Source organism: Nanorana parkeri, unplaced genomic scaffold, assembly GCF_000935625.1.
Source record: "Nanorana parkeri isolate BGI_ZX_2015 unplaced genomic scaffold, ASM93562v1 scaffold566, whole genome shotgun sequence".
NCBI lineage: Eukaryota > Metazoa > Chordata > Amphibia > Anura > Dicroglossidae > Nanorana > Nanorana parkeri.
In genome coordinates this window covers 674,263-695,088 of record NW_017306834.1, presented here as the reverse complement: position 1 = coordinate 695,088, position 20,826 = coordinate 674,263, and the positions used below count along the sequence as shown (strand labels likewise).

Sequence of the window (20,826 nt, the reverse complement as noted above, 5' to 3'; positions counted from 1 at the left end):
GGTAGCCAATGGTTCTTAAAAGTAACAACTTTTGGGGATTGTTCTGGTTGCTGTCAATGGATATGGCTTCTGAAAAAAAGTCCAGCTGGCTCCTAAATTGGACAGACTGGCTTCTGAATTCCATGTTAATTTGTCCATCTTGTTGTAAACACAAGCCTTCTATCGCTGCAGTGAATAGTATTTGCTGTATGCAGATTGTCATTTAACGGCTCCTGGCATTGAAGATATTGAATCACATGGGTAGCAGACTAATAATTTTTTTATCACAAATGTTCTGTCATGCTTTAATATCAGGAACCAAGAGCGTGGATGGGCAGCCCAGTGACCTTGAGAAGTTGTTGAATCAGTGGCTCAGAACCCCGAGCAGCATCTCGTAACCTAAGAACAACAATGTAATATATCTGTATCTTACTGCTGCATTAGCTTCTAATGGGTTTTTCTTTTTTTTTTTTTTACTTTCACCTGGTTATCCTGCCAATAACACACTTTCTTTGCAGGGGTGACGAGGCTCACTCACCGTACTATATCTATGGAGGAGCAGTGTTGTCACACTACAGACATCTCAACTGTCCTGGGAGTCTCCCGCTATTAGACAGCGGCTCCCGGACACCTGGGAGAGAAACATTTTCTCCCGGAAAGGTTTACTCTGCTCTATCTAGCAGAGTAAACCTTTCCATGCTGTCTTTTTTTCTGACATCAAGGCCGCCGTTCGTCATACAAAAAAAAATGGCATAGGAAATAATGGCTAGATTGCTATTGGCTATTTCAATTTGCAATAGCCAATAGCAGACTAGCTATTGCACCCGCCCACTGCTGCTGTCAATCACTAGAGGTGGACCTGACGTTCTCCATCAGGTCCACCTCTGCTGACTGACAGCAGCAGAGGGCGGGTGCAATAGCCAGCTTGCTATTGCAAATTGAAATGGCCAATGGCTATCTAGCTATTAGTTTCTCTGCCGTTTGTTTGGTTTTTTTGCCTGCAGCAGCGGTCAGAACACTAAAAAAAAAAAAAAACAGATAGCAAGGGAAGCATTAGCTTCTTTGAGATCTGTCGTTAATTCAGGGGGGTGCTCTCCTCCTTGTTGCACCCCTGTGGAGAGGGGGGGTGACATAGGGCACCTCCCTGAAATGAGAATGGCACCTCCCTGAAATGACTTATTTCAGGTTGGGATCCCTGCACCCTAGGACAGGAAGCTTGTTAGGATTACAGAACACCTCCTCTGCTCCTTATCTGTTCTGTAGGCCACAAAGAGAAGGATTGTAAGACGGCTAACTTATAAAAGTGCTGCATGGGCAGAAAGCACAGGAAGTTATCAGTTCAATGGATTTTTGGCTGGGTCAACAGATATAACAAAACGCTTTCAATGGTATAATGAACAGACCAAAAGTGAGCAAATAAAATAAGTTTATTGTAAGGGTTTACGTATACAGTCTCATTATTACCAGGTTATCAGCCATTCACTAGCAGTTGAAACAGACATCAAATTCCTCATTTAAACATGGCTTTATTTCTTTTTTTTTTGTGTGTGTTTCCTTTGGAAGATATTGACACCACCATTAAGATTTCATCATGATTCAGTTGGTGCATCTTTCTGCGCTGGTGATCAGAGACGAATTTACTCTCTGTTGCTCAAGGCCAGGTTCCTCAATGCGTCCCCTTCCCTGCCAAACTCCCAACCCCCCATCACACACTCACCGGGGATGCATGCAGGTCTCACCAGGGATGCGTTTCGGTCACTATCGAAGACAGCTGCCTGAAGTTCCCAGTAAGCTCAGGACCTCAGGCAGCCAAACGTCCTAAAAAATTTAAAGAGCCAGCATTGACCTTTTAGTATACTAGTATCGGCAGTGCCGTCCCTCTACCCCCTGCCGCCCAGTGGCCATGGCATCGGTGGCCGTGTGGGGAATCCGGCCCTGGTGGTGATATTGCTACTTTAGTCCCTGTGAGATGTAACAAGCCAGCATGTGATTCAGATTGTGTCAGCAGTTGCGCAACTCTAATATCTGGTTTGGGTGGAGTTGGCCATTAAGGTTTGATGTGCACTTATTCCCTTCCTTTGTGTTAATATTCATATTATGCCATTTGAGCCATTACACCCAAGTGACTCAGTTGAATCTGCTCTGTCAAAATAGGACAGTAATTTGCTGATGAGTCACAGCACTTTATCTTTAGGTGGAAATGGTCTCGTACATTAATGCAAATTATACTATACAATGCTAATGCGGCATTGAAGAAGGGATGGGCAAAGGCGCCAAGTAGTGTGTTGAAAACAATACTTAACTTGTTTTGATGCTTTATATACAAATTATATTATCATCATTGTGCGGCACATGAATAGTAAAGCTCTTAGGGCTCTTGCACATGGCCACCTGCGGCCATACAATGTAAATCCTGGCGGCTTTCCACAACCAGGGAACCACAGGTGCTGTGAGCTGCCTCCCATAGAAGTCAACGGCCGTGTGTGCGTATTTGCCAGACTTGCATAAATATTCACTGCGTACAGGTGCACAACCCCGAACACTGTCTGAATTCAGGGTTGTGCACCTGTACACATGAGTGTGTTTACGCAAGTCTGGCATATACCTGTGCACAGCCATTGACATCTATGGGATGTACGCAGCACCTGTGGCTCCTGCAAAAACATTGTCATTTACACTGTACAGTTGTTACAGTTGCAGGTGACCGCATTCAATGTATCTATACCGGCTATGAGCAATTCCAGGTAGTGTCAAAGCTTGCCCATTCCCTCCTGCCTCATACTGCCCATTCCTATTGGTCCAGCGTTGGTCAATAAGAATGTGTGTGAGGTGGGATGGGATAGGCAAGCTCTATTACTATCAAAGTGTCGGAGATCTCTGCAATCAGAAGAGCCTGAGATTCAAGCATATAGGGGGGCTGACATTTTTTTTACCTGCTAGCAACTGCATTTTTTAATTGCAGAGTCACTTTATTTTACAAATAAGACTTCCACATGTTCCCACTAAACACTTCAAGACCAGAATTAGGGATAGTGTTGTTGGGCCAATGCAGCATATTTTTGCCACCAGTTTGAGACCCCAGCTTCAACTGGCCATACATGCTAGAATGTCATTGTTTCCACCATCCACACTGTTGGCTATTGATTGGCTTCAGTCATTGCTCGGCTGTTTTTCGGCCTGGCTCCTTCGACAAAGCTTGTTTTGAAAAAACTTTTGTCGAACGGAGTGGTGCCAACAGGGCCACCCAAAGCTTGAATTTCAGCCGAGTCAGCAGAACCATCATTAGATTACAACAATGCAATTGCTCTAGCCAGCTTCCTTCTTAGCATCCACAGCAAGCCAGTGCTGGCTTTACCTGTTAAAAGGCATATCAATCTTTCATTATAAGCCACGCACACCCCTTCTACTGCTTGATGAAAGTTTTGAGCTCCACGTAAACTCAAGTGATGCAGCAAGCTTGTGTGCGAGATTTTGTGATATTGAAAGGTTTCTCTGGGTAAAATTAAACAACCCTTGCAGTGGAGCTTTTAGGGGTATTGTGAACAGGACTTTTACATACCCAGTCCCTGCTCCCTGCCAGTCAGAGCATACTTCTCTCCCCAATGCTCTGGCTTGTGGACTGTGCCTTGGCATCTTAATGTATAATGCAGGGCTTTGGGCTCCACATTAGACTTGATGACTCTGACCACCGTGGGGAGTAGAGAGACTGCAGGTGCAAAATCTGGAGCCTCAGGTCTGCCCTCAGGTTAGAGTAGTATCTGTCAGCTGACGTGAACATGAAGTGATTGTCACCACACCAACTGAATGGGAAATGGTTCTATATCTATAGATGGTGTACAGCCTCTGCAGACACCCCCATACAGTCTGATTTCAGGGGTCAAGCCTGTGATTTCCTTGGTGATAGCTCTGGCATTGGCCTTATTTCCGGAGAATCATAGCAGTCGGCTTTGTATATTCATGTGCTCAACAGGCCAGACTGAGCATACGTTTGTGCCACCCAAAAATATTTCCAGTTAGTGGCCCGATTAGATGGGTGGATGTACAGACGCATCATGACTTGTAAGCCGCCTCCCCATAAGCTGTACCCATAGCTCGGGCAGCAGTCTTCAGCACATGTAAACCTTAATCAATCCTGAGGGTAACATTTATCGGGAAAAGTGGCTCCTGGCAGAATGTCTAATTAGCTGTTATCTGGTTCATTTATTAGCTGTGAATCTTTCTATTGGTGTGTTAGCAGAGTGTACGGAAACCCATGTCAGCACTAAAAACCATCGCCAGCTTCTGTTCTCACAATTCCAGTCCGGCCGCACCCTGACAAAGCAGTTTTACAGACGGCCCAGCATTCTGATCTGTAGCAGGATAATGCCTTGGATAGATTTTTTGATAATAGGGACAGATGTGATCTCTGTGCATTCGATAATAACCAGAGAGATGGCAATTCAAGAGATAGAGAATGTCTATTATTTATTGAAGATAAGAATCGGACTACACTATTGCATCAATGCTGCCATTCCAAAGCCCAAAAATTGAAGCCACTTGTTCTCATTGTTATACTCATTCCCCTGATAATTTAGAGGATTGCTATCTGTAAGATGAAAAAGTTCAGAAGTTAGAATGTGGAAAAGAAACACTTTAGTTCTCACAACTAGGCGGGACCTTTTGTTTCCTTCACCTTTTGCTGCTAAATTTTCTCAACCTCAATATGTTATAGGGATGTCCCGATACCACTTTTTCAAGACCAAGTACTTCCCCTCATGTACTTGCCGATACCAATTACCGATACTTTTTCTTAAAGGGACAGGTGACTTTAAATGATCCATAGTACAACTACATGTTATGTACTATGGATCATTATTTAACTTATTCATGTTGGCAGGGGAGAATTGTAAATCTATTGCTGTAGGGTAGTGGAGGTGTGTGCTGTATATGTTCTACATATACAGCACACACCTCCGCTACCCTACAGCAATAGATTTACAGCCAGCCCCGTCCCAGCTTCCCTCACTTAGTTTCACTCCGATCCCTGTTGCCTCACAAGGTGCCTCTTGTAGTCGGCACTGGCAGGATCGCTGCATCACGTCTTGGTGCTCAGCTTGTGGGAGGCGCTTGCGATTCTGCCCTGCTAACATGAATAGGTTAAATAATGATCCATAGTACATACTGTATACAGCACACATGTCCCGTACACTGCAGTAATAGAGTTACAATTATCCCCTGCTAACATGAATAGGTTAAATCATGATCCATAGTACATAACGTAGTTGTACTCTGGATCATTTAACCCATTCATGTTAGCAGGGGATCATTGTAAATCTATTGCTGCAGTGAATTGGGAATCTGTACATGTACTATGTACTACATATTGAATGCACAGCAGCAATAGATTTACAATTCTGCACTGCAAACATGAATAGGTTAAATGATCCATAGTACAACTTCATGTTATGTACTATTATGTACTATGGATCATTTAACCTATTCATGTTAGCAGTGGATAATTGTAAATCTATTGTTGCAGTGCATTCTATATGTAGTACATAGTACATGTACAATAGATTTACAATTATCCTCTGCTAACATGAATGGGTTAAATGATCACTCACTGTGCGGGAGAGCAGCGACGAGTCAGTACTGATCCGGTGGGATGAGCTCCAGGTGGGGTCCTAATTTAGCTGGCTCAGAGGTGCCAGCCAGCTAAATTAATATCTCACCTGGAGTTCCTCCCACTGGACCAGCGCTGGCTCGCCGCTGCTCTCCGGCACTGAAGGATGGCGCTGAGCTGAAGAGCTTCGCGTCACTGCTGCTCTGGTGGGCGGCGCTCCGAGTGGGGTCCTCTGGGCAGTCGCCAGCCACCTAAATTAGGACCCCACCTGGAGCGCCGCCCACCAGAGCAGCAGTGACGCCACACTCGGCGAGGTAAGAAAAAAAAAACCATAGCGCAAGCTTTGGCGCTATCTATCGGGGCATTTTGACAAGTACTTGTCAAAATGCCCTGTATCGGTCCCGATACCGATGCTAGTACCGGTATCGGGACATCCCTAATTTGGTACAACATTAAATTCAGAAAATGGCCTGGACTGTCCCTTTGTTTGCCTTGGCAGTGTCTACACCACACATCCCTCCAATGGCTTTGTGCATCCACCAACCCAGCCAAACAATGAGCTGGTTAGGGGGCTGGGATAAAAGATTTGTAAGTACATTTACCATTTAACGTCTTTCTTCAGCCAAAACCTTTCAACCACACAAATGTGTGGAATAGGATCAGTGCTGAGAGTTATGCCACACAGCAAAGATTCGGCATCAAGCCAAAGGGATTGCTTTAAAACTTATTTTTTGTTGTTGTGGACATTTCCTTTCACTTCCTGCCCCAAAGGCACATCGGGAAGAGAGCTGCAATCTCTCCAAATTAAGGGAAAATGTCCCTCACCTACTGTTAGGTAAAGTCTTAAATTTCCCATCACTTTCTGTCCTGATGGCAATAGTCATTAGGGCAAATGGAGTGAATATCCCCATCGATGGAAAAACCTGACATACTTGTTTTGTATCTGTGACAGTCCAGTAGGTTGATATAGGCAATTAGCTTTTCATAGAGCGTCAGGTTTGCTTTATTTGATGAAAGTGACCGTTTCTTTGTACGTTACTATGAGTTCCTCATTCCTATGTTTCTACTCTTATTTTCCAGCTTGAGGCCATAGAGTCTCATTAAAATGTTCCTTTCCCAGCCGCTTTTCTTCCTCTTTCGTTAAGCTTTGTGTTTCTGCCGTGTAGCTTACCTAGTGCAGAATAACAGATGGTCCTGGTGATACAAGGGTGTATGTCCCATCTACTGTTTCCCTTGTACAGACACCAGCCCACCTTTGGCTGGCCATAACATGTAAATTGCAGTCATCTCCTTCTCTGCAGGAAGTGTTTGGTGCAGTAGAAGAGTCTGCACAGTTTTAACTAATGTGTAGTCCTGAAGTCATTATCCTCCTCTCTTAGCACTTTCCAAATGAGCATCGCTCAGCATTGCCAGGAATCCAGCAGCATTGCTCTATTAGGATTTTGCTTGATTATATCCCATCAACCTCTGCATGGTTGTGTGCCAACTGTGCACATGAATCACCAGAGAGATCTTAGAATGAGCAAATGCTCAGATTCCTGTTGCTGAGAAGTTTTGAAAGGTTCTTTGTGAAAGAGTGAAGCTTTGCAGTATTCTCAATTTGAGTCTAGCACAGCTCTGATTGAACTAAATATAACATTTGCAGTAGATTTAGTTTTTGAACACCTCAAACAGTCATGTTAAAATGTCCTCCTTGTCTTACTGCAGATGGGAAACTTAGTGTGATAGCATATTTGGACATACCTGTGGCTCAGAAGTACAGTTCTCCTATGTTTCTGCTGTCCATGTGGGTGTTCATTAGCATTGACCAACCATCAACAAGTGTCTATCAGTAGCTGCTACTGGGCAAGAGATATCAGCCAATGACCAACATTTAGTACGACTCTCAAGAAGTCATTAATGTGCTTATGCAAGCTGGGAGAGTGGGTAGAGGTGTCTAAACCAGGTGAAATATCTTTTGGAGATATCTGCAGGAAGCTGTCAAAGTTCTCAAGCTATGAAGGCCAACATTGACTGAAAGGCACACAGAGTAAAAACAGTAAATAGCTGATAAAGTATTGAACCAGAATATCAAATAAGGAAGTCTAAAGTAGGCCTCAAGCTAATAAGATTAACTCCAGTCATGAACCCTCCATAACTCATCGAGGTAATTTACAGAGGAATGTTTAATTGTTTTATGGCCATAACCATCTGATAACATGTCAGAGGTTATCTTGTACCTCACTAGTTAATATGCATGGTGTAGCTTCTTAGTAACCTGTTCTGTCAAGTCCTACACTGTATAAATAATTCAGCCACAAACATCTAGTGGGCCTTGTGCATGTGTCAATAAGCATCCTTTTCTATTGTAAGGAACAAGTGGTCATTGTGACGGCAATGAGGTTTGCATATATCAATATTAAGTATCAAATTCTCTTTCCCTCATCTTAGAACAAATGCAGCCTTCGATTAAGTTCAAATGACCTCAGGTTGCCCTCGTTTGGTTTACCTTGTTTCCCCCGTGTTTTATTTTCGGGGATTTTTATGGCGACCCCTAATGAAAGTAAAGCAAGCATAATTGCAGATCACCAATACATTAGCATTTGACAGGTTGACGTAAACACAAGAGGGTCTGGCAAAGATAATGACCCCGGTGACCTCGCATCCCAAAACTTGAGAGTTAAATAATTATCCCAATTTTCATAACTTGGAATTGGAAAGTGATATTGTAAAATTATTTGGACAAATAGCTGTGTCTTGTCAAGACAAAGCCATACATATCAATCATAGACAGGTTATGATGGTCAGAGGCCTGACAAGTCACATTAACCCTCCTGGGCCAACCATAATTCACATATACACCAAGTTTGTTCTCCGTAGGAATCTAATTTCATGGTGCAGAATTTAGGGGATGTTGGAGACTATTGTGTGTGAATGTTGAACTATATTCTTAGATATGAATTTGGGAGGAGTAGAGAAGGACATTGTAAAGGGCTGGGCCAGCTCCGTAAAACACCCCCTAGAGGGCAGACAAAAAGATGCTACAGAGACAGCTGTGAGGCTCTTGTTTTAACATCACGAAGAGGGCCTCCTGCAATATCAAGAAGTGTGTAACACTAAAGCTCTAAAAAGAGTTCCACTTTAACATCAGGAAAGAATCTGTGTAAGCCTTGCTTGGAGAAGAACCATTCAGATGCATCTTTTGTGCATTGAACTGGACTCTCTACCCTACGCTCTTAAGAACTTAAGAGAAGAGAGCTACTGTATAGTAAAACCTGTCATATTCCTATCTGAAAGGATAGCAGTATCATAGGCTTTGTTTAAGTTTTGGAATTGTCACAGCATTTGCTGGGATCGGTTTGGGTTTTCTGTAAAAAAACAACAACAAAAAAACAAAACCGTGGTTGCAGCTGTCATTTGGTGTGTAAAGGGTTAACTTGACCCTAGTGGTGATCACTCTGTCTACTAGCCTGAGATTGTTGTTCCGCAAGCTGGGAAATCACTGTGCAGGGTGAGGCTGGTATTGCCAGTACTTGTAATGTCTTGCTCTGTTCAGAACTACGTATGGTCACGTGATTGATGTACAGCGCGTTCGGACCGGGCGCACCCGTCAGTCTTGACTGAATTCCACAGCATAGCAGCACGCTATATGTACTAACTAGGTCAAGTTGTAGTCCATTGAAATCCCACAGTGAACAGTAATTCCAAGAATAAGGAGAAAATGATGATAAAATGCCCTCCGGCTTTCAGTTCCTGATAATCTAGGTGATCCAGCACCGGGGGGCACATAAAAAGAGAGCAAGGGCTCAAGCCTCGTGCGGCAAAAGATGGTTTATTGGTAATAAAGGCAAGAATATTTTCTTTTCATTCCTAGATCAAAACGAGCGCTTAACCCTTGCAGTGCGGCGGTAGGCCGACTGAAAGGGTTAATTTGACTAAATCCTAAAGTTATTATTAAACACTCGCAGGCAAATGATGTATCTGGTTGTCCATCAAAGGCCTGCGGGGAGTACAGCAGAGGGAATTTTGGGCCAATGGTAATCGTTCAGCGTCTTTACTATTATTGGCGGTATTATTACCACCACTGATTGAGAGCTTCCTGCTATCTGGTTTCAAATTGTAAACAAGCCAGCCGGGATCCCATGAATATAACTGAACATATATGATCCAGAATTTTCCTGCCGCTATGTTTACAAACTTTAGCAGGCTGGGGATCGGAAATGTCCTTTAGAGGCGGTAAGTTTTTTTTTTTTGGTTTTTTTTTTATTGTCACTTTTGCAGGAGTTCATTCTACAAGCAGGCCACTTCAGGTGCAGGTCTGGGGCATCACCCAAGCATGTAATTTAAAGAAATCGGAGAGGCTTACCCTTCCCTACTCTAACTAAAAAAAAAAAGTATTACTTTTACATACACTTTAAAGCTCATTTCCACCTTTTGCAAAGGTATTTTTTTTTTAAATGGCAGCAATGTACACTGACTGCACATGAGCAGGCATATGCAGATGCCGTAGTTGGAACACAAACTTTTTTTTGTCCTTCATCTCCTCATGGCTCCGTTTGAAATGGCCGCCTCTGTGCTCTGCAAGCAGTCTACTTTCAAAGGTGGAAATGATCCAACATTGATGCATCCTGGTTGCCAGGGGAGACTTTGTGGTCTGTATGGCGACCTGATGACCAGGATTTGTCCAACCCTGGCCAATCTGCCTTTTTTTTCCCCCCCCCCCTGGAATTAGCACAATTTTCACTTCTTTTCAATAAGCAAGTTAAACAATAAAATCACTCTGAGCTTCTTGGGCCACATTTTCACTCTTCACAGCCATCCCTTCAAAAACTGCAAATGCCAGAGGTGTTACATAGACCCCCCTGGTCATATGCTCGCTGTGATTGGCTGTTACAGCATCATGTGATTGGGAGCCAGACCCCCCTTTTTTTTATTTTATTTTTATTGTTTTTATTAGATTTTCATATGAAGGCATACAGTACATCAGTAGAACAGGTGGGAGCCAGCCCCTTAAATGATTATAATGCCTCTGTCATTACATATGCCTCTGTCATGTGATCACTGTGATTGGCTGTCGCAGGATCATATGATCAGGTGCCTGCCCCACTGGCCAGGGGCTGTTGGTCACATCACAGTCGCACTGCATGGCATTAAAGCCCACCGCCATGCCACCACATATACGCATATGGCCAGCGGGAATGGGTTAAAGGGAACTATTGTATAAGGCAGAATTGTGTCCAAGACATTTTGCTGATACAGGAAATACCATTGTAACTTTATACGATAACGATACATATAGTTCTACATTTTGCAGCAGCATCCTGCAGAGAGTTGCAGTATTTTGTACAGCCAGAACACAAGCTTTTTCTAGATACGTCAGCATTTTATGTTAGGTTAAAGTTACACATCAAAAGAGTCCAACCAAGCGGCTACAATGCACCGGAACAGTTTTACCTTCCGATTTGTAATGCATTTCACATATTTTGGATCTAACGACCCCTGCTGTGCCATGTAAATGCTTAGCCTAGGGCTACATATACAGCTCTGCGTTTTTCATGTGATAGCGCTTCAGTGTGGTACATCGTAGACGCATTTGGTTTGTTTTACTTTCTTTCCTACTTGTCCTAGATTCCAGTAGAATTCAGTCATCTTCAGGAACGGCATCTTCCATCGGGGCCCTAAACATGAAATTGTAAATTGCAACTGTCATCATGTCTGTTGTTCCTTTTTAATCTCTGGGACTTTTTATTAAGTTCAATTAAAGTGATCAAATACTGATTGAATCACTTATAATGGACACTGCTTCCTGATGTTTCAAGGTTTTAGCTTCCTGTAGATTTCGCTGGTCTCCTGAGCACTGGCCCGGATATCCTGTTTTAGAGAGGCTCCTTTCCCTTGCAGGGTCCTAAGGAGCCACCCTTGTGAGTATATGTAAATGAAAGGACAATTAGCTCTGTGAGGCATGACCACACTATTTTAACAGCTTTATAGAGAAGATTCCCTTTATTAAATAAAATAAAGGGCATTTGTTCTCAAGTTAGTTACTAAAATTACACCAGGAAATACATGCAAGCAGCAAGACGTCCTTGCTTACATCTTTGAATGGCTTCCAGAATGCATTAATCGTGTGAATACCATATCCCCTTCTCCTTCACCTCCACAGTGTGTCAAACAGATGTTTTCAACCAGGGTTTCTCCAGAGTTTGCTAGGGGTTCCTGAGAAGCAAGTGGCATGTTAATGGTCTGCCAATAGTGGGTACCAATGGAAGGGGTCACTTCAACACTGGCCAACAATGTAAGGGGGTCCCTTCTACACTGGCCAACAATGTAAGGGGGTCCCTTCTACACTGACCTCCAATGTAAGGGGGTCCCTTCTACACTGACCTGACCACCAATGTAAAGGGGGTCCCTTCTGCACTGACCTGACCACCAATGTAAAGGGGGTCCCTTCTACACTGACCTGACCACCAATGTAAGGGGGGTCACTTCTACACTGGCCTCCAATGTAAGGGGGTCCCTTCTACACTGGCCTCCAATGTAAGGTGGTCACTTCTACACTGACCACTAGAGTAAGGGGTCAGTGCAATTTTTGCCCGTTTCTTTTCTGTCCATTATTTCATGAATTACTGGTGAAGATCATTTTGACATCTAGAGAGGGAATGTTAAGCACACACCATTCTTTTCTATGAAACTCTTTACCTTACCAGCCTTCTGATCATGCATCATAAGGTGTAGATATATGTGGGGGTTCCCTGAGACCTGAAAACTATTACAAGGGTAAAAGGGGTTGAGATAGTCTAAGTCTAACACCTTGCTGTTGGTCTATCGCTATGGTGAGTATCCTCACTGCCTTAATAGTAAGCCTCAAGATCTTTCTCATTGGCATTTACATGGCACAACTGTCCCTGGTGCTCTCTGTGTGCTTTGGATGCCTTGCAAGGGATGTGCAGGAACTCTGTCCCCATAGTTTATTTGCTATAATTTATATACAGGTTCCCTTTAATCCCACTAACTCTTGCATAGTTCCATCTTGCCCTCGGGACCAGCATGGTAAATCATGGCTTTGAAGTTTTCTAACCGCTATAGTAAGGCAGGTTGTCAAGATGATTATGTAAATGTGCTGACCAGAGCTGTCACTCAGAATCAAGACATTTCACAGGTTATGGCATGAGAGGGATAATGTGATTTGCTTTCCGTGATCTTTTTTAGGCACCTTTTTTCAACAGGGTCAGTAATATTTAATGTCCTGTCGTGTTTGTCTGTTGAATGTGCTACATCAGAATTGCTGTCTGCATCCCATCAATACGATTTTAATTTGCGGCTTTAGGAAATCAAGTGTCAGCATTTTATCCGTGTAACTTTTCACATTAAGTGCAGGGATACTGTACTGTAAAGTGTTTCTGCTCCTTTATTCTGACCTCAAGTGCTGATACTGGACGTGTAATAAAAAAACCGACAACCCCATCAGTGTGCTAAATGATTTCATATTTTTAGGTGCACTCGCAAGCCTTAGGCCCTTTTCACACGCGCTGATCAGGAGGGGACCCTGCAGTATGGAGCTGATGTCCCAGCGGTGTCCAGTCTTCATCTTGCGTACTGAAATTACCGGACCCCTTGTCGGTCTATGGGGAATCATTACATCAGATCACCCCGATCCAGCATGATCAGGCCTGGGGACACGGACCTCTGATACATTTATTTTCCCATACCTGTTCGGCCTTGGGGAATGTCCATCCCTTTACACACGGCTGCCCATAGACTAGCATTGGGCATCCGATCGGGTCCCCCTGAAAAATTGACAGGGGCCTTAAAGTGTAACTGAAGCTGTAACTTATTTTTTTTTTTTAGTTTTGGATGGAGGGATTAGAAGACCTGTCTGTGTCCCTGTTAGGGAGATTCACCCTCTGTTTCTCCTGGTGATCGTTATCACAAAAAGTGAAAGAAAATCTCAGATTTTGGGTTGTCATCAGAACAGGAATAGATGGGAAATCTTCCACTGGGGACAATAGGTCCAACAGGGATTTCCCTCACTTGGGAGGCATTTCCACTCATTTCCTGTTGTGGCTATCGAGCAGGAAGTGAAGGCAAGCAAGATATACACTTATACTTTAATGTCTTCTTATAGATGGGAATGTGACATCATAATGACATCAGTGGGGGTGGAGCTGTATTCACTGATTGGTGTTTGGGTTTCTCACTGATGTACAGTATATGTTCACTGAGTTTATTGCACTTGTTGTCACATTGTTTTGCTTGATGAAGGAACCGCATGCGTTTCCGAAAGGTTGCAATTTCTTGTCATATCATGTTCATCTAACGTCAATAAAGGACGGATCGATAATGGTGACCTCATTGCTACTGTTGTCTATGCTGTGTCATCCGCTGCCTATTTCAGCACCCACTGAAGTTGCAGCTTTAAACCCCGTTCACACCAGGCCATTTCATCCTGCATTTTTTTTCTGCGCTGAAACTCATGCAAATTAAAATCCCATGTATTCCTATGGAATGGCTAAATTGCGTGTGAATATGCACCTGTTTGAAATATCCCATGAGCTTCTTTTGTGCCACTTAACAGTCGTTTTGCTCCATAGACTTCAATGGAAATGCGCTGATCGGCTGTAGATTCTCAAATCATCTCTGAATTGGAGCTGACACTGTCCTTCCTTCTGGAGGGGGGCTACTTTGGTTCCCCATGGTTCCTGTGTGTGTTGTAAAGTAGCCACCACTGCAAGCTCACTCCTGTGATGGACTACAATCTCATGTTTAGTTTACTACAAAAGGGAATGTAGTGGTTTTGTAAATCCTAAACGTAGTTGCATTCTTAATTTAAACTAGCAGGTGGAGCTTTGGTTTTTTTCATTATTTTCAATGCTCCATTTGATATAATTAATAACTCAAGCTGAAATGTACACGCACAAGTGAATCATTTATCACAGTGACACCTGCTGTATTAGATGTTTCAATCTGATGTTTCAATCAGGCAAAAGGAGCCGCAAGGCAGTATCTGTTGTGCTGCTTCCTTAGCTAACCTATGGTGCTCTGAGTATCCTTTGCAATATATTACATGTTTATTTATAAAACAAAGATGTTACCTAAACAAAAACTATTTCCTTTTTAACCTGCACAGACTATTTTAATTTAATTACAAAAGGTTCGTTGTTCAGTATCCTGGGATTCAAGTTAACAAACACAACAAAACAGGCATATAGACTGATGGGGCTTTTAAGGTATGCAAACAAGGCCTTCAGTTAAAATAAAATAAAGTTTTTACTGATTTATAATTAAAACATGGCAGCTAAAAACATTACAAAATGAACCATGAAGTGCATATGGCATATACAAGCTTTATTTTTGAGAACTGATTCCGCAATGACTTAAATGCATTTTAAGTCCCACAATATCGTGATAGCACGGAAGTGGTAGTTGGCACATTGATGTTTCCTCAAAGCGTGCACGTCCGTGCTTCCGCTGTTACGTTGCATGGGGGTTGCCCCTCCTGCGGCTCCCTTGGGGGAGCCCATGTCCGGACGTGCCTCCATAGCTCAAGTCTATGTCCTTGTTTCTACTGGTCCACACTTGTGGTTACATGCTCCTGAAGAAGCCGTTTATGGCAAAACGTGTTGAGGAAACATCAATGTGCCAACTACCACTTCGGTGCTTTCTCATCCCAACATTGTGGGATTCCAACTGCATTTTAAGTCATTGTGGAATCGGAACACACATTTTGCAGCTTATATATGCCATATGCACTTCATGGGTGATTTTGTGATGGTTTTTAGCTACCATATTTTAATTGTTATTAATAAAGTTTATTTAGTTTTAATTGAAGGCCTTGTTTGCATATCTTAAGAGCCCCCACCAGGCTATATGCCTGTTTTGTCGTGTTTGTACTTTATAGCGGTGGGGTGTGGTATAATGGCCTTCCTCTGCTGGACATTACCTGATTACATTAAAGTTAACAAAACTAGGCAGTCAGAAAAATAATGAATAGATTGCAAAGAATTATCTTTGCTGAGAATCACTTCGATCAGAAGGATAGAAATACAGGCAGCTGACGTTATTAAAACATTTCCTGTAAAGATTGAGCTTGGTTGGCTCCTCCCTTACCTCCCTATTAGTCTTTTAATGCATCACCCATCCGGGGGGACCAATAGGGAGACACGAGGAGAAAGCTTAGGGTCAAAGATTTGCTTGTAACTTCAGCAGCCTATATGAGTATGTGCTGATTTTATTGAACCTCTAATTATTCATTTGTTGTTCATATGCTCAGTGTGAATTGGGCAAGTTTGTGACCTGTCAAAAAAACCTTTTTAATAGTCTATAGTTTGCTTTGATAAAGAAGCCGGTGGCACAGCACCATGAATGTCTTTAGTCTCTGCACAGTATAGTGCTTAGTGCTTACAGAGTGATTTGCGTGTTATTACCCTGCGAGGAGCATCGGGACCTCTACCCATGGGCCATGTCTACACACTGGCAGACAGCCTTATAATTAATGTGCCAGCTCCTGCCAGCACACCACTGTTTATTGCAGCATGTTTCATTATGTATTCTGCCTTCATTGTAAATCATATCTTGTTCTGTTTTCTTTTGCAGAACAGCTAGAAGCTGAGCCACCATCCTCCACGCAGATGAAGCACGGTAAGGCTGGGAAACATTGTTGAATTGATATCTACTGATTAAAGGAATCATTACCTGAACATAATGATAAACCGATTCCTCAGCCAGATATTCATCAAATTGGAATCTGTAATCCATTTTGTGAATCTGCCATTAAAGTGACTTTGATATGTAAAAATTAGGGGAACCCAAGGTAGAAGTTGGATGGATCAACAAAACATGTCAAAATATAAACTAAATTATACAATGGTAAACACTTCCTGGCTTGTCAGCTGTTATCTGTGTTCTAAACAAATATGGAAGAAACAACAGGTTCCCACTTGACTACACATCAGAGATCAGCTTAGAAACCATATGATCACATACATGTTCTTCACACAAAACTGGCATAAAGTATAATCAATTTATTTCAAGAAAATTTATAACCATAATTTACCTAATGTGCACACATGAGTGACTGATACTTCTTGAAAATAAGATGACTGACATGTCGTAGTGCAGGAACCCCGAGATGCCTACACATTCCATATTTTCTGGAGCACCTTAGCACCCCCAACACGCATAAAGCTCTAAAATGCAAATAAAGGGTCCCATCTAAGAAGCTGGCTTTTGCTCCTGCACCCTCCTACCTCTTGTGTTTTATGGTTGGTCCTTGAGGCTACACATCCTATTGATGAGACGATCACAAGGAATGGGAGATTGGCCAACCCTATTTTGAACTTTTTTTTACTGGTACAGGATGCAAGGTATAACACCCTTCCAAAATGCAGTATATCTTTATTACTGAAACCCTGCGTTCCTGCCTTTGCCCTGCGTTCCTGCCTTTGCCCTGCGTTCCTTCCTTTGCCCTGCGTGATGAAATATGTATAATCCGCGCTTAATAGATCGATGTGGATACCTTTAATTAAATAAATAAATATATGAATAAATGAATCCCTCTATCTTAGAGCTGCTGTACTAGGGACACTAGGGTCAGATAGTATGTAACTGGATGTGCAGCGCTCAGGATCACCAGTGAGTGAATAAAATCAGTGTTGGTATATTAGGCTTAATAAGTATTAATAATCAATAATAACCAGTGAATAAAAAGTTTCAAATTGTGCACGAATACATGAAATAAATAAAATATACAATTTCAGATATAAATACCAATAATACAAAAATGTATATAAATCTCAAACTTATCAAAGTGATATGTAGCAAAGTGAATGCAAATAATCGTTAATAAGATGTGAGTCCAAAAATAGATGATTTGTGAATCCAAAAACTATAGAAATATATAAATAAATAATTCGTTCAATCAATATTTAGTCACAAAAATATAAAAGGGACAAGAACTCCTCATGGTGTAGTCGATAGCATGCTTTATTAAACACAACACAACAACATTTAAATGTAAGTGGCTACTTGTTGTGTTTAATAAAGCATGCTATCGACTACACCATGAGGAGTTCTTGTCCCTTTTATATTTTTGTGACTAAATATTGATGCATATGGTGAGGACGAGACGTTTGGAGGATCACGAACTACCATCTTCTTTTGCCTGTGAATATACTGGTCTGGTGAGTGCGCACCCCAGAGGGGATTTAGACGTGGACACTGCGGTGTGGGACTTCTATTATTATTATTATTATTACTAATACGTTGCGGACACTGAAAGTTTAAAGTATTTTGGATTCACAAATCATCTATTTTTGACTCACTTTCAATCAACTATTTATTTATATATTTCTATAGTTTTTGGATTCACAAATCATCTATTTTTGGACTCACATAACGATTATTTGCATATCACTTTGATAAGTTTGAGATTTATATACATTTTTGTATTATTGGTATTTATATCTAAAATTGTATATTTTATTTATTTCATGTATTCGTGCACAATTTGAAACTTTTTATTCACTTGTTATTATTGATTATTAATACTTATTAAGCCTAATATACCAACACTGCTTTCCATCGGTGATGCCTTTCCCCTGCGTTCCTGCCTTTCCATCGGTGATGCCTTTCCCCTGCGTTCCTGCCTCCCTTCTGTTTGTCCTACTCCTTCCCTCTCTACTTACCTTCCTGCTCATACACGACAGGTGCACATTAAATTGAACTAGTAAATTGTGAATAAGTTCCTCTGTAAAATGTGTCTCGGAAAAATTAATTGAAAGCAAATAATGTCAGAAGAGCAATCTCCCAGCACAACACAAAATATGTCCTCTGCGTAAATCTGCGATATTGAAGACCGGGCTTGTCCGTTAAAGGTCACCTCATTGAAAATGTCATGATATTTAGATTCCTGTTCCCATTCATTTTCATTTAGTTTCCTGTGTGTAAAATTAAGGTGAAGGATTCGTTTTCTGGTTTTGAAGGAGTTCATCGACCTTCTCAATTACACACTGGTGATCGTACTCATAATGGTGGCCCACAGGTATCACACATTTCTAAAATGGAATTGCCCAGCAGAGTCACATGGTGACTTCCACTATCTTTGGGAAAGGAGAAGGAACATTCAGTTGCTGAGCACAACATAAATTCTCCTGTCGGGGTTGATGCCAGTGTCAAGTTGGGATTGGACGGGCTGTATGAACTGAAAAGCTCTGGGACTTTAGCATGGTGATTATCTTTTTCAAGAGATTAGCGCTGGCTGAACGTGCAGCATCGAACTGTGATCTGATTAAACCCGACAGATTACCCTTTATCCTATAGAGCTCCTGCTATTTGCTGAACAGGAAAACATCATTTACTTGCTAAAATGCTTTTCTTTTTCCATAACAAGTCGCTAATGTTTGTATGTCAGATCTGTTAAAGCTGAACTCCAGGCAAGTGCTAAATGCTCAGATGAAATGCATGTAAGGGAGCCGTTTTACCTGCCAAAGGATTTGTATTTTTATCGATCCAGTCCTGAGGTTTATACAGCCCTACCACACAGCACAGCCATAGTGGAGACCTGACTTACTCCACTGCAGTGAACTAATAGAACGAGGTCTTGTCCCTGTCCCCAACCTGTGATTGGATAGTAAAGGAAAAGCAGCAGCCTGATGAGCTCATTGCTCTCCTCTCTCCTCCCGGCAGCATGTGCCTGAGCACTGTAATGCAACCGATTAGCTAATAGTGCAGCCTTTCCAATTTCTGGCAGTGTGCCACGGCTGCAGCTCTTTCACGCCGGTACACTTGCACAAATTGCTTCATTTTGGCAACCTTTTATAGTGGTTCAGTTGATCAATTCTTATTGAGCAGCAGGCTAAAAAACTATCTTAACAGTGGCATCACAAGGGGGGTGCGGCCTGCACCCGGGTGACACCATTGGGCTGACAGTCATTTTGGTGTCCCCCCCTCTGAAAAGTCCAGCACTCGGTCATGGTCCGGGAGCCTGACAGTTGCACGAGAGAGGAGGGGACCCGGCGGCATACCTTATCCCGCTGGGTGAATGTCCCCTCCTCTCTGCCGGCATCCATCACCAACATGGCCACCAGCAGGTAACCATCACGCGTCTGTGCGATGACGTCACGTGTATGCGCAATGGCGCAGCGCTCTCTAGCCTCTCTTCTCCTACACTGCGGCAATGTTATGTCCTTTGGCCTCCTCACATCCTGTACACTGTATTGAACGTGATGACTCGTGGGACGTTAGACTGCTGCAGCGGAGGGGAAGAGAGGCTCCAGGGACCGGTCTAAGAACAACCCGACTGAGAGGAACGAGTTTAACTTTATTTTTCTCCCTAGACCAAAACGGCTAATAATTATTTTTCCCGGAGTTCTTCTTATAAGTATTATCAAATTTACTGAGCCCCGAGGAAGAGGGAGTGTGTTTGGCCCGCAAAACGCATTGGATGTTTTATATGATCATTTTATTAGTGATTTTGGACTCTTTACATTTGGTTTGGTGCTGGTGGTGTATATGTACCGTATATGCTTTGAGTCACATGCTGGGAATCCACTGAAGGGGAGCCTTGTTTTCTGGTAACCAGCCTTCTTAGAGCAAGCCAGCTTATCCAAAAATTATGGTCTCCCCATTTTGAAGTCCCAGCACCTGTACAGTAAACGCCCCATTATCCAGCATCCACGGGGATTGGTAGATTCCGGATAAATGTAGTTTCTGGTTGCTTAAGAGTTACTATTAAAAATAGGTCTTACTAATGCCATACCCTATACCAGTGTTTTTCAACCTTTTTTGTGCAAAGGCACACTTTTTTCATGAAAAAAATCACGAGGCACACCACCATTAGAAAATGTTAAAATTTTTTACCTCTGTGCCTATATTGACTATATATAAAGTAATTCTCTTGAATAGGAATCAAATAAACACAAAGAAATTATTTTATAATTACTTTATTATGAAATAATAAAGTATTTTATAATTGTTCATATTTCTGTTCAATCCATGACTTAACTTCACACTTCACACAAATACGTTTTAAATTCAAACTGTTGCACTGACGTAGCCCTGGTTAAAGTAGGGTTCAGTGGGGTCTCACTAGTCTTGGTTAAACCCCACAGAGCCCTGGTGAGACCCTACCAAGCCCTGCTTTAACCAGGGCTCTGTAGGGTCTCACCAGAGCTATGTGGGGGTCTCACCAGCCTGGTTAGACCCCTCAGAGCCCTGGTGAGATCCCACACTGCCCTGGTTAAACCCGGACTCTGTAGGGTCTCACCAGC

General features: G+C 42.4%; 1 protein-coding gene across 1 annotated transcript in view; it reads left to right on the top strand.

Annotated features, from left to right (window-relative positions):
- Positions 1-20,826, top strand: part of TMEM65 (transmembrane protein 65) — a 90,266-nt gene that overhangs the window by 43,419 nt on the left and 26,021 nt on the right. Inside the window, exon 2 of the mRNA XM_018562218.1 lies at positions 16,154-16,198. Coding sequence (XP_018417720.1) covers positions 16,154-16,198 — 45 coding nt within the window. The remainder of the gene's footprint in view (positions 1-16,153; positions 16,199-20,826) is intronic.